At 42.9% G+C, this 14,844-nt stretch overlaps 1 protein-coding gene across 3 annotated transcripts in view; it reads left to right on the top strand.

The window, feature by feature from the left end:
- Positions 1-14,844, top strand: part of grid1b (glutamate receptor, ionotropic, delta 1b) — a 463,781-nt gene that overhangs the window by 420,335 nt on the left and 28,602 nt on the right. For all 3 annotated transcript variants that reach the window (XM_084342508.1, XM_084342507.1, XM_084342509.1), the window contains exons 9-13: positions 7,616-7,717; positions 9,665-9,787; positions 10,061-10,135; positions 10,227-10,569; positions 12,228-12,366. In XM_084342508.1, the coding sequence (XP_084198634.1) occupies positions 7,616-7,717; positions 9,665-9,787; positions 10,061-10,135; positions 10,227-10,569; positions 12,228-12,366 (782 nt within the window). The remainder of the gene's footprint in view (positions 1-7,615; positions 7,718-9,664; positions 9,788-10,060; positions 10,136-10,226; positions 10,570-12,227; positions 12,367-14,844) is intronic.

Here is a 14,844-nt window from a genome sequence, read left to right as displayed (position 1 = left end):
GATGCTGAACGATGCTGCGGCCTCAGTGATGACCTCTGGAAACACTGTTTTCAAGACGTTACAGTCGGACGCTGACAAGCTGCAACAGAAACTGTGTCCTGGGAGAGTGTGTAGCTGCACAGTGTGACACAGTTCATGTCTGTTCACCACGCAAGCAGCGTTAGCCTAAGAAGGAGATGGTGGTCGGTTCAAATCCAGCCTGGAGCCGTCGCTGCATGTCTAATAATCATAAAATATCTGTTAATGAGTGAACAATAAAGAGGTTACGAACCTTAAGAACTGCTTCAGGTCCAGTGGCTGCGAAAAGCAAAGTTAACTGCTGATAAATGCAAAACAAAGTCTGTAAATCAACTTTAAAAAGTTCAGTAAAGTTTAGCACAAGTTAGTTAAACCACATTAATGCAATTATTAACAATTATGAGGAACTCAGGCTTTTATTCACTTCTTAATTAGTCTATAAATTGTCAACAAGTTCATTATGAGTGCTCATATGTTAAGGGATAATCCCCTGATGGACGACGTGGAGGCCGAAGACCAAAACATGAAGACAGTTAGCAGCAAGCAGTAAGTCCGTTTCCCTGGCAACACCTGAGAGTTTGACCAATATCTGAAACAGTCATTACATCAGGTTCAGAATCAATAAAAACAGGTGACGTTGTTGAGCAGCAAACATCAGGATGAATCAACTAAACATCTGACGGACGCTGTTTCATCCGACAAACTCTGAGGTTTTGTTTTTATAACAGTGATGGCTGCTGAGTGGCAACAGTTGCCTTAAAGGACTTTAAAGAGGTTAAATCATCATCGGTGAGACACGTGCAGGTGTACAGGTTGTAGATCAAGTCCTCTGTGAAGGATAAATCATTCCTGAAATCAAGTTTCAATCAGCCTTCCTCCTCCTCCTCGTCCTCCTGCCGTCACCACGGACTGAAAGCTGAACCTCCACCTGCCTCCCGTCTGCTGCTGCTCAGTGATCTTGCAGTTTCCATCAGACGAGATGTTCAGATCACTTTTTTTTTCCTGCACTTGAACAACTTCCCTGTAAAGAAATAACAAAGACGATCCGTTCTGCAGCAAAGAGGCCGAGCGTCGCCTCGCTGTGAACACACCGGCCGTTATTCCTGACAATTATTAGATTATTAATAGGAGAAATAGATTTTCTCAAAATGCCAGACGGTCTCGGGAGGGTCGCCGGTCTTTTCTAACGGCGGCTCGTTTCGCTGACTTACGGCAGCCATGTTGCTCTGAGCTGCGAGCGGGAGCTGCTAATGAGAGGACGAGGAGGCAACGGAAATATGAGATACGCTCCGAGAAAGTGCTGAGGGACGAGCGGCGCTTCATTACAGGACCAGCAGCTGCAACATCGGCGGCGTTAACGCTCCTCAGTCGAGTTTAATCAACACTTTTATTAAAAGAGCTTTAAACAAAGTTCACAAACAGCTCGTCACTGTCATCATACACACAATACATCAGAGATCCTGACAGCTCTGCTAAATGATGCTTCGATAATTAGATCACACAAGGCTGGATCCCCTCAGCAAACCCACACAAAAACTCATTCACAACTAATTTAAACCCCAAAATGTTCAAGAATTTAAATGACTTTGAAACCAGGAAAGTTCGAGTTAGACCCTAAAACCAGTGAAGAGCTACAGACTAAATGTAGATTATAACTGTCGGCTGTTCGTTCACGTGACAACAACTCTTTGGAGGACAATCACCACCCGTACCGCCATCGTGTCAACTAGCAAAATGCAACACAGCCTCGCCTCTCGTGCTCTGCTCTCCGTCACGATGCCTGTTTTTTGTTTCCGTTTTTGCTTTTTCTGTCGACGATTGATTCCTCCTCCGTTAATCAGGCACTTTAGATTCATTTGGTGCATTTCAAAAGTTTGAATCAGTGTTTTTTTCCAGCAGATAAAAGGATATAAAGAGCTCAGTGCGTCCTCGCCTGCCAATTTTGAAACTCAGCATCCATTTAAGGACGTGTAAATTACCGTCAGAGGAGTCAAAAAGAGGAAATGCATCAGTTGAATGAAGCAGGATGCTCTGAAATTGTTGTTTTTATTAAAGTAATATAATATTGACACAATATGTGACACGTCTTTAAAGTAAATTAGAGTTTTTATAGTCAAGTTAAAAAACAAACGCCACAAAATGTTTCTTCTGTGTGACATTAAACACGAGTCAGACTTTAATATCATGATTTCAGTTTATTTCTGCGACAGCCTCGACTTTCATTATTCACTAACAGTGCGGTCAGGGACACTGAAGGCATCACGACAACTACAAAGTCTCATTTGTGCCTCCAGACAGCAGCGAGCTCCTGTTTCACCGTCACTCTGAAGCCTCATTACAGACCCGGAGGCCTCCTCGCTGTGTCGGTCCCACCGCATTATCCTCTCTCTTCTTTCCTGCGTGGTTCAGATGGCCGGTCTGACGCTTCAGCAGTTTAAGTGAGACTGAAAAGAGCTAATTTATCTGTGTGTGTGTTAATGAGGAACACTCCCACTGTCTCACACACACATGAAGAGAAGCGATGGGTTTGAGATCATCTGAAGGACGGCAGAGCTCAGAATAGCTCCCTGATTATTAAACAAGCGCTCCCATCTTTTTCCCCCGTTCTGTCGTCTCCGCCTCCTTCTCACTGCAGCGCCGTCGTCTTCAGCTCGCTCAACGCCTCCTCCGCTAGTCGACACTTGCCTGTTTCTAACCCTCACCAGAGTCACGAGCACAGCGTCGTCACAACACAACACTGAAAACTGAGCCCAGAAAAATGTGAAGCTGGAACGTGTCTGTTCAAGTCCAGTGTCAACATTTATTCTGGGGTTGGATCCCTACGAAGTCCGATCTCTAGCGTCGGCTCAACGTGAGCGACACATACAACGGTAACAACATTGACTGATGATCTGATGTTTAATTTGACATTTTATGAGACGCCTGAAACAACGGAAGAGGTGTCCAGTACTTTATCAGAGGAGGGAAGTAACAAAGTACAAATACTTCATTACTGTCCTTCAGTACGTTTCAGGTATCTGTACTGTACCTGAGTATCTCTGAGACTTTCCCTCTCTACATCTGAACACAAACATCTGAACTTTCTCCTCCTCACAGCTTCAAACAGCCTCGTTACTTTAGTTTGATGCATTTGAGGTGAATTATGGATTATTGTTATTTGGCGTCATCGCACGCCGCCTTCCCAACATCACGAGACTGATGTCGACCTATCAGAGCACATCACGCACGGCAGACGCAGCGAGACGACACAAAGACGTAAAAGACGTGAACAGACAGAGAGGGAGGCTGAATGGGGAGAAAAGGCGTGTTAGTGTCTCGTATCTGCAGAGAGTTTCAGATTTTCTCTCTTTGTTGCTGCTCGGACGCTTTACCAACCCAACATGTGGCTATTTGACGTCCTGGGAATGAGACTCAACTATCAACTATCTTTGTGGTGCGTTCAGGAACAGCTGGGACAAATCCTACTGACTCTACCTTTAACTTTAATAGTCTTTGAATTATATTAATATGACGTGAGCTTCAGTTAGCTTTGACCACAGATGTCCTTCAGAGGGAGACTTTTTACTCTGATACTCTGAGTACATGTCAGAGCCTGTACTCGATTACTTTTACTGGAGTAAAGAAGCTGAGTCAGCACTTCTGAAGTGTCTGAACGTCTCCTGGAGGACAGGATGTGTGTACAGATTGTTTGCTGTGGTCTGAAGGCCGGACTGAGGAGGAGTTTTTTGTTTTGTTTGTATTTTTTGAATCACTACAAACAAATCTAAAAAAAAAATCATAAATTATCAGAGATGTTGCCTCCAGAGCTTAATGAACACACTGCGCTGTGTTCAATCTAACAGGAGCATCATCATTAGCACAGCAATTTGTCTCCGGCGTCCCGGCCGTGTTGCCGATGTTTTATTGTGTGACCCTGACTGGCTGTTTGCAGCTCTGCAGACTGTGCGACGCTAATTAAGACGTCCTGTCAGAGATTACAGAGCGTGTTCACATTAACTGTCAGCTAACATGAGCTGCTTTATGAGCCCCCTCTGCTGTGAAAGTGTTTTTATTGTATTGATTGTTTTCTTGTTTTTACATTGATCCATGACGGCGTCCAAAAACTGATCGGTTCAATTATGAAACAGAAATATATTTATAACATCAGGAGTGAAGCACACACACACACACACACAGACACACACAGAGACATGCATGAGTGTGAGGCCTGTTCAGCCATCACCATCCCACCTGATCAATACACTGACACAGAAAAACGAACAAGACCACTTTGTGTTCGTGTGTTTCCACGGTGACTGGCTTGACACACACACACACACACACACACACACACACACACACACACACACAGCCAGACATGAATGCATTCACGGTGCTGTAATGCAACATGTACAGAGACACACAGAGGCTCTAATGGCAAACGGACCGGGTGCGAACAACAAGCAGCTAAAACAGCCTGTGATGTTGACCGAGGTCAGCTGATGAGCTTCAGTCCTTTCTGTCGAACCGTTCAGGTTGTTTGTGATTGTTTGACTTTCAACATTTCACAGCTTTGACTATGTTTGTATTGTTTTTATTGTGTGTGAAATTAAAGAAAAATTTTGAATTTAAAATAAAGGATGATATACTAGCAGTTAGCGGTTACTCTGGTGTTACACCGGCCCGTTTGTGTGGAGTATGAATTTGACAGGTGGCAAATTTTAACATAGCCTATTGCGTTACGTTTGTCATTGAGGTAATAGTAACAGAAAGTAATCAAGTTACATTACTTTATTATTGCAATACTCGGATTACAGCACTGACTACATTTTTCAGGTAATAAGAAACTGTATTGGAATAAATTTTTAAAATAACCCTTAAAACCCTGGTGCCGATTTCATTAACGAAAACTATGACGCAAATTGTTTGTCAGCGACCTTTTCTTCACGATGATGAGCTAAAAATGATATTTGATGATTAAAACTATGATGAAATGTTTGTTTTATTTTACGAGACGAGACGAGACTACAGTTATCTTTTAAACTGACAAACAACATAAATTATTAAATAAAGTATTAGTCTCTCTTCACTACGGACATGTTTTATAAAATAAACGGTCCATGAGGGAACCGGAAGGGGCGTGTCCCATTACAGACCGGACACTTCCTCTTTTAGGCTTTCAAAATAAGAGTCCCGAATATACCGGTTTAAACTGTGTAAAAACATATAAGAGCAACTTAAATACGTCCACACTTACAGTTCAGGCCACTTAATAAGACAGTCAACATAAACAACACGTCCTGTTGTTGACTGACGTGTGCAGACTGACAGACTCCCAGGTGATGCTGACCAACATCAAACTAACTTCACGGTGAGATGCTGTGTCAAACTGACAGCGGGTTAGTGACGACATGACGCCGAAAAGGAATAATGTTGGATTTATGGACACATTTTATTTATAATTCGTCAAAAAGGTAAAAAAATAATGCGGTAAAAGTGAGACTGAGAGACGACCTGTGGCGACAGGTTGGGTGGGAGGAATATAAACAACCTGAAGAGACCGCTGAAGTCGAACCGCCCAGCTAATAATGCCCCGGTGAGTTAGCTAACTTCACTGCTAGCTCTGATGATAACTATGCTAACAAGTGTTTCTGGGCAGTTTGCTCTGTCAACTTTGGTAAATTTGCTCGTAAAACACGCCGGTTCAACCTGGCTCGAAGCAGGTTTTTCTCAGGATAAACGTTTTCAGTTTGCGGTGATAATTGCGATAAGTATTGAATGAACCTAGCTTCAGGCTAACGTCAGCTAACGTCTGGCTCCAGGCTAACGTCAGCTAACGTCTGGCTCCAGGCTAACGTCAGCTAACGTCTGGCTTTAGGCTAACGTCAGCTAACGTCTGGCTCCAGGCTAACGTCTGCTATTCAGTGATGAATATCAGATCAAACAATCAGTCGACCTATATGTATACACTATACATGCATGTAAATATATGTAGAAAATACTTTTACTTGTACTTATGATTCTTAAAGAGGTCACATATTGCGAAATTTTCAGGTTCATACTTTTAACTGGGGGTCCTAGTAGATTAGTTACATACAACACATTATTATTCCTCATCTGGTGCATCGCTGCGTCATCCCTTTACACACTGTGTCTTGAACGCTCCGTTTTATCTATGAAGTGAGACGTCTGGCCTCTGTTCAATCTTTGGTGAGAGTTGCACGTGCGGGTAGTATGGAGCCAATCAGAGGCGGAGTAGGGCGGTCATGCAGAGCAAGGTAGTGTGATCTAAAAGAACAGCTACAGCAGCAGCAGCTGGTGTCTGCTGACTGACTGGAGTGTATATATTTAATTATACATACATATATTTATATAACACCTGTTACACAGTGACGCACAGAAGTAAAGGCTCGACTCCAAACCAGGTGTTTCAGGCAGTGCAGGAGTGTTTTCTGTGGAGAGAGTAATATGACATCATTAGAAATTTACTTTTACTTTTAAGACTTTTATTGAAGAGTTATAACAGTTTATACATAATTTGGCAAAATTATTCATAAAACAGAAAGTGTTTTCAGCATTTGTCCTGCTCTATATTACAATAATGCATACAGTTTTAATTTAAAATAATCCTAATAAAATCTATTTTCATGTGATATTTTAAGTAACTGTTTTCATAAGTACACATGCATACACTCTAGGTGGAAAGAAATATTGAATATTTCTCCTTTTGTTGTGGTTACACCACTTGACATTTTCAGGGGAAATCAGTCTTACCTTTCGTAAAAAATAGTTCAAATTCTATTTCAAATTACATGAAACCAACATAAATACAAAATATACATTTTAGCAAACGTGTTGCAAGCTTTTAAAACAATTTTTTTAAACATTTTTGAATTGCTCATAATGCAAACCCTTATTTGTCACTGACCCTAAAACATGAGTTACATGAGAGACAGGAATTTAAACAGGAAGTAGTTTGATTTAGTCGCCTGCTGAGAGGATGTGTGAGCAGATGACCGAACATGTTTCTCTTGAGTTGGAGATATCAGAGTTTCTGCAATGATCAGATGCACAAACCCTGGAAGACTTTCAGATCAATCTCGTGTGACAGCGTCAGTCTGATCCGTATGAAACAGAAATATATACTGTATAAATGGGACATTATATGATCTCTCATGCTCTGTAACACACACACATATGAACTCTTTGAGTTCATTTTCCTCAGAGATGTTTGAGAGGCTCTGTGGAGAAGACAGCAGTTATTATTTTGGACCAAATTAGGTCATGTTCATTTTGTGTCTGGCTGAATATGTGATAAATGAAACCATGTCTGAGTGGGTAGCTGGCATGTTGCACAGGCGTCTCTTTTTTCCACAGTATTCACAGCGCTCGTCTAATTTGCAGCAGAGAACTCTGATGAATCCAACGAGACAAGAGAATAAATTGTAAAATTGCAGCCAGTGAGCGATGCAGCATTTATGTAATTGACGGCTGCTCTGCCTGTTGTGTTCACCCTGTTTTGTTCTTTCTGAAGACCTTTGACGCACAAATCAGTCAAACTCCGTCAGTCTGGTGTCATTGAAACATCTGTTCTGTCGTCTCTTTGTCTTTTCTGCAGCTCGCTACGTGGGACTCAGTTCACGGGCTGAACGGCAGTCTGAAGGAGAGTCGGATAGAGAACGGCATGCAGGGAGTGACGGTCAAAGTGGTCACTTTACTGGTAGGTGACGTCTGTGTGAACGACAGTAAAGTCAATACTATACTGTATTTAATCACATTTTAAACATTTAGCTGCTTTTACCGTCCAGAGAGACTTTTACTGACTGCAACAGTAAAACAAACGAGACGATCAGATCTGGATAAATGTGAAGTTAAGATGGATAAAAGACACAAATAACATTTATGAAACTATATTAGTTTGTACAGGGAGGTGCTGAATACACATAACAATATTACAATCTACAAGCACAGAAATACATAATGTGAATGAAAATAAACTGAATGAACTCAAAGATAGAAAATGAGATGTGTTTGTGTTCAACTTTATGGATGTTAACACTCATGGTACTGTTGTTAGCATGTTAGCTTTAGCATTCAGCTTAAAAGTGTATCAGTGCAGCTGAGAGTAGAGATGAGTCCGACAAGACGGAGGAGGAGAGAAGTCACCAGAATGAATGTTGGCAAAGTATGTTTTCAGCAAAACCACTGAGTGAAGTTAAAGTTTCTTCAGGTTCAGTTCTCTATGTAACGCTGTGCTGATGCTCTGCTCTGGTTTATGCACAGAAACACTTGGTTATGGTAGTTCAGCATCATGTTTTGTCTGTTGTTATGTTCGGATCGCCACAAACACGGCTGGAAAGTGTCCTGAGGTCTCCTTTAAAATATCTACTGGTGTCACGTTTGAAACCACTGCTCAGTTATGTGAATGTGATCATCGTGATACAACATGTTTTGTGGAAATCTCAATATGGCGTGTAGCCGATGACAAGTACAAATGTGAAAGTATGCCTGGTGTAGCACAAAGTTACTGTTACTGAAGAGACCACGACAGTCTGAGCCGGATGAGGAGCAGCAACAACTTTAAACCTTCATGTTCAGACATGTTGTGTTTGTCTTTGAAATGAAGAGAGAAGAGAAAATAAACTCTTAATAAAATAATTCAACGCTCCACAGCACAAAGTCCACTTCAGTGACTCCACAGAAAAATCCTCAGTCAATAAAGAAAAACTACTTCGTGCAGCTCAGAGTGAGTTTTTATTATTCGTCTGCTTTGACTCGTCTCACTTCCTCGTGCTCCTCAGCCCGAAAGTTTCCCCCTCAATACTTTTTCTCTTCTGAGAGGGCATTGATCGAGCACCTCGGTTTAGCAGCGCCTCCGGACACTGTGTTGAACTGTAGAGATACAAACAGCCGAGCGTTTTTCTGCCCTGATCCAGCGACAGCAGCGGGTTCGGAGCCAGAGTTTCCTCCTGTGCTGGCGCAGCAGTGTGGAGACGCAGGTCTAACCAAGCGAGACTAATACCTTCACCCTGCCGCTGATCCCCTGCAGCTGCAACACTTCCAGCTCTGAGTGCTGCCAGGCGCCAACACTGACACGACGGTGAACGACTGCAGCAGCCACAGACTCACAACACCTGCACAGGTTCCTCTACAGAGGAGCTTTGGACCCGAGGGCACCGATTTTATCAATAAACCCGATTCTGTCAGAAAAAATAACAAAATTGAGCTCTGAACACTTTTTTCAACATCTCTGCAATAAATGGAACAAAACAGATTCACATTATTCTCATCGACACTCGTCTGAGTGCAGCTGCACAAACATTTGTTTTTCTGGATAAAAGACAGAAAAAATCGATCCTGAAGTTGATTTCAAAGTGTTTATTATGAATTATAACAATCCTTAATCTTAAAAGCATCAAGTACAAACAAGGGGTGAATATTCTCGGGATATTCATCATATATTATAACCGTGATATTAAAAAAATATAATATTGGTATTGTGTTAATACACATTTGATAATATAGTCTGAAAAATCGAGTGTAGATGTTCGACCTCGTGCATCTTCAGTTTCATCTGGTCGCCTTCATCTCTCTCTTTGTAAAGACACAGTGAAGCTTCTCTCTCATTCTTCAGTGACGTTTGTATCTTCTCTTTCTCTGCGTGCAGGAAGATCCTTTCGTCATGGTGGCGGAGAACATCCTGGGACAGCCCAAGAGATATAAAGGCTTCTCCATCGACGTGCTGGACGCCCTCGCCAAGATCCTCGGCTTCAAATATGAGATCTACCAGGTCTGCAGCTGACGACTGTTTTCATCGTCTATTGGTCTATAAATTGTCAGAAAATAGTGAGAAGTGTCAGTCGACGTTTCCCAAAGCCCAACATATTATATCACACCCAAACATTCAGTTCACTGTCAGAGAGGACCAGGAAATATTCACATCTAAGCTGGAATCATGGAGACTTTTTAATCAGTTATCAAAATAGTTGGTGATCAATTGTTTATCGATTTAATTTAGTTTTCCTTCTAAGATTCCTTCTCTGTCTGTCTGTCTGTCCTCCAGGTGGCAGACAGTAAATATGGATCTCAGCTTGTTAACGGCTCGTGGAACGGCATGATCGGTGATCTCATCAACAAGGTAGAACGAAAGTTGGCTGTTAGTTCCTGTACGTAAACAAAAGCTTTTAAAGATTGTCTGACAGTCGTTCTCCACCTGTCTGCCTCCGCAGAGAGCCGACCTGGCGGTGTCAGCCATCACCATCACGCCTGAGAGGGAGAACGTGGTCGACTTCAGCAAGCGTTACCTGGACTACAGCGTCGGCATCCTGCTGCGAAAACCTGAAGAAAAGATCAACATCTTCTCTCTGTTCGCTCCGTTTGACCTCGCCGTCTGGGCGTGTATCGCCGCGGCCATCCCTGTGGTGGGAGTGCTCATCTTCCTGCTCAACAGGCTGCAGGCGCTGCGCTCCTCCTCCACCCAGAATGCACCGCCGGGCCAGCCCACCAACGGCATGGGGTCCGGGACTCTGCACAGCGCCATCTGGATCGTTTACGGAGCGTTCGTACATCAAGGTGAGAGAAATGATGGTGATGGAAGAAACACAGACAGACTGTGAGGAGTGTGACTGTGTTCAGCTCTGTCCCGTCACTCACTGTTCACAGGTTAGATTCCTGTGTCTCTGGTTTCCTGCTCGCTCACTGGGAATCGCTCAGAATACAAACATCAGCTGAAAGCCAAATATACAAACTGAAATATTCTCACAGTTCAGCAGCTCAGCTGTTTGGCTGGAATCAATCAGGGCTGATCGCAGCAAAAGGAAGATTATCTGCCTTGTAAAGACGGATTTCTGTTTGATTTTGGGGAGTTTTAATTTAGAGCCGTTACACGGATTACACAGCAACAGAAGAGGGAAACAATAATCACAGGAGGATTTGTAGCGTCTGAAATATTTAGCAGAGAGGCAGATACAAGACCATAAAACTTTAAAGTGCTTAAATGAATTAGAGGGAGGCTTAGATTACAGAGCGCAGAGCTCCAGGAAAATGTCACTGCAGAGTAATGAAATCAGGTTTCTGTGTGTGTCAGACCAGTGACAGCCTGAGCTCATCAGTGTCAATAAAGGTTTGAGCGATTGAAGCGTTGATGATCACACAAGCAGAGTTATGACACTGCAACTACACTTCAAGATGAAGCATAACAGAGCAGTGACGGTGCCTGTAGATGTGGAACGATGAACTTCATGGACGTGATACTTTCTTATCGTTAGCGTTAGCGACGCATCACGCCATTTTTATCGGACAGTCCATTTCTGTTTATTCCAGTCACTGGTGTTGAAAGCTCTGTACCATGGATGGGAAACATTGAAAAGATTTTATACCTCCTCATTTAACTACAAAAACTGGAGGGAGATTACCAGGGCAGCCTGTTCTCGCTCTCATTATGTCAAATCCAGCAGCATGTTCGGGGGTCTACGCTACAAAGTTTGATTCTGAACTTCCCTCTTGCTCAATTTCTGTTAGGACACGGTGTGAAAATGTCCTATTTTTGCCAAATAACGTCCTTTTTCTCCTCTAAACATCTCTACATGTCCTCGCTGCCCTCCGGCTGTCCTCCTTCAGTAGAATCACAGCAGACAGCAGTTGTTGAAGACATCTCGACCGTGACTGAAAATGTCCTCACATTCAAAAATGTCCTCGTTTTCCAAAACGTTCCTCACCGTCGAGCTCTCAGATCTGTCCTCACAAAGACACAAGACACAAGACACACACACACCTGCAAACGAGCGTGTCCACCTCTGAAACACACACATGCACGAGTGGATCCACACACATTTTGACAAGCGTACTCCAGCGTGAACACACACACAGGCACACACACAGTTTCCCAACAGAGGTGCCCAGCTGCATCTATTATGGTCTGGCAGGTTGCCTGGGAAACCTTTTAGGCCTAACGGGTTGTGATTAGCTGCAGCCGTGCAGCCGCTCTGCTCGCTGTGATAAAGCACCGCTCTCACCTGCTGTTTGAATCAGGCGGCAGGTGGCCTCCTGGTCACCGAGAGCAACCTGTAACTGAAGGGTCACAGGTTAGATCCCTCCAGCATGTGTCCACTCACACCTGTGTGATCCCCAAAAACGAACCAGCTCTGACAAACCACTCGTAAATCCCTGGATGTCATGCTCATCTGTGTGTGTGTGTGTGTGTGTGTGTGTGTGTGTGTGTGTGTGTGTAGGTGGGGACGGCGTGGTCGGCTCGGTGGCTCTGAGGATCGTCATGGGCAGCTGGTGGCTCTTCACGCTCATCGTGTGTTCGTCGTACACGGCCAACCTGGCAGCTTACCTCACCGTGTCACGCATGGACCACGCTATAAAGTAAGGATTCACACACACACACACACACACACCCTGACATTAACAGTTCACTGTGCGGCAGCCTGCAGCTACGAGAGCTGTTAACAAATAGAAAAGCATTATTCAGCTTTGAAACACGAGCAGCAGCTGATTTTCTGCAGACAGAAACTTCACTTCCTGTCAGAGTCACTTCAGATGCTTCATATCCCTGCAATCTGTACATCCTCAACTAAAAGATTATTAAAGTCAATCGATAATAATATATGATGAAATTATTCAAAATACACTTTCATCAAAACTACAAAATACATTTTCATCTGAAGAACCATCTCTCAGTCTCTTTCCTTCTTTATTTAAGATGGATGTAAACAGGATCATGTAAACAGATTTCCTGGGGTGATTCGGGGGAAATCCTTCGGCAGCACTGCTAGTTTCTGCATCACGTCACGTAATGACATCACCACGCACATACAACGTGATTAGGTGCTCGAGCTACTACGGTTTTTATTTTAGATGGATTTCAAACAGGATCACGTTGCCTCAGGTGTGAAACGACTTTTTTATTTTCTCACTTTCAAGACGTCACTTCTGGTTTTTCACCATCAGTTTGGACCAGAAGCTCCAGAGCTCCTCTCCTGGTCAGCAGCAGCACAAAGGAGAGTAAACATCTCCTGCTTTAATAACTGAAATCTTAATTAAACTGTGCATGAAGTCTCCTGTTTAATTAGAATCTATTTATCAAACAAACCGCTGAATCACATCTACAGCTGCAGTGAGCTGATTTCTCCAGTGGGATCGATAAGAAATATCACCTCATCCTGGAGGAGCCGGGTCACAGCTGAAGTCTCTAAACCCAGAACACCATAAACTTTATTCTGTTGGACTCAGTGTGACCTCAGAGATCATAAAGACTAAATGAACTTCCTGTTGAGCTGCAGAGAAACGACTCCCAGGAGCAGCTCGCTCGTTATTTACTGTCCGATCGTCACCGACCCCAACACACACTCTCACTGTGTGTGTGTGTGTGTGTGTGTGTGTGTGTGTGTGTGTGTGTGTGTGTGTGTGTGTCACATATTAATCTTGAGTGACTAAATATTTAATTTAATACTTCGTGAGAAGACTTCTGAACATTAAGTCTCAGATTATTAAACACTTGTTTTGACATTTCTCTATAACAAAGTGGACCAATCACAAGCTGCCTGTGGTACGACATGGTCTCCACTTCCTGTCTCCTGCTGGACGTTGTTAAAGGAGCAGTCTGTAGTTTTGTTTGAAGAAATGTTGATGAGCAGAGAAACATTTTCATTTTTCTGCCTGAACAAACTAAATAAACAAACTGACCTTAAAGGACAACACAGTTTATACTGTTTTACTTTGTTTATATGTGGCGGACCCTGCCACCTTTCTAGCTTCAAACAGTGTTCTGGGACCTTATTTTCCTCTGAGAACAGCTTGTTTATTCACTGATGGACAAAGTTTGTATTATTACCGCATTAATATTGTAGATATTAAAATTCTGAGTTTAAATTTCTTCTAAACTTATTATTACTGTACCTCAGCAGATTTTTCAGGTCTCTGTACTTTAGGAACAATAAATTATCTCTCCAGGTATCTTTTTTTTTTTCCCTTTCCTACTTTCTCCTCCTCACAGCTTCAAACAGCCTCGTTACTTTAGTTTGATGCATTTGAGGTGAATTATGGATTATTGTTATTTGGCGTCATCGCACGCCGCCTTCCCAACATCCCGAGACTGATGTCGACCTATCAGAGCACATCACGCACGGCAGACGCAGCGAGACGAAGCAAAGACGTAAGAAGACGTAAACAGACAGAGAGGGAGGCTGAATGGGGAGAAAAGGCGTGTTAGTGTCTCGTATCTGCAGAGAGTTTCTTATTTTCTCAGGAATTGAAATGAGCTCAACGTCAAACATCTACAGCAGTAAAATGCGACTTTCACTTCTCATACTTTAAGTACATTTTGCTGATAATACTTGTCATAGAAAGCCATTTCTCTTAATGCAACACGTCACAAATTGAGCGATTTTTCATGGAGGTTTTGAATGCGGGTCTTGGACTTGTAGTGGAGTATTTTTACTCTGTGGTATTCTTGCTTTCACTGGATCGCAGCGTCTGAAAACTTCTTGGAGCGTTACATAATATGTAAATCCTGTGTGAACCGGTGAACTCAGAACTTTTCCCTCTGTACTCGCAGCTTCTGTAGAGCTGGAAAAATACACGATCGCTTCCCACGAAACAGAAGTTGAGGCCAGCGCGTTCTTCAGCAACAACGGGAGGGTTAAAGTGTTAGCAGACAGAGCAGAGTTTAGACGAGAGACTTTTCCAGCTGCATTAAATACTTGAACTCAGACGCTGCGGTGTCGTTTCTTTATGGAGAAATATTCAAGCTGAGAGCTGCTTTGTTTTGTTTTTTTAGCTAAACTGTCGACCCTTGAAATTCATAACAAGATCAGCTCTGCTTCTGCTTCACTGCATCCACTC

The sequence above is a fragment of the Pagrus pagrus genome, assembly GCF_965226575.1.
Source record: "Pagrus pagrus genome assembly, chromosome: 21".
NCBI classification, from domain to species: Eukaryota; Metazoa; Chordata; class Actinopteri; order Spariformes; family Sparidae; genus Pagrus; species Pagrus pagrus.
Note: the sequence above shows the minus strand (reverse complement) of the source record. Positions and strands in the feature narration are given on the sequence as shown.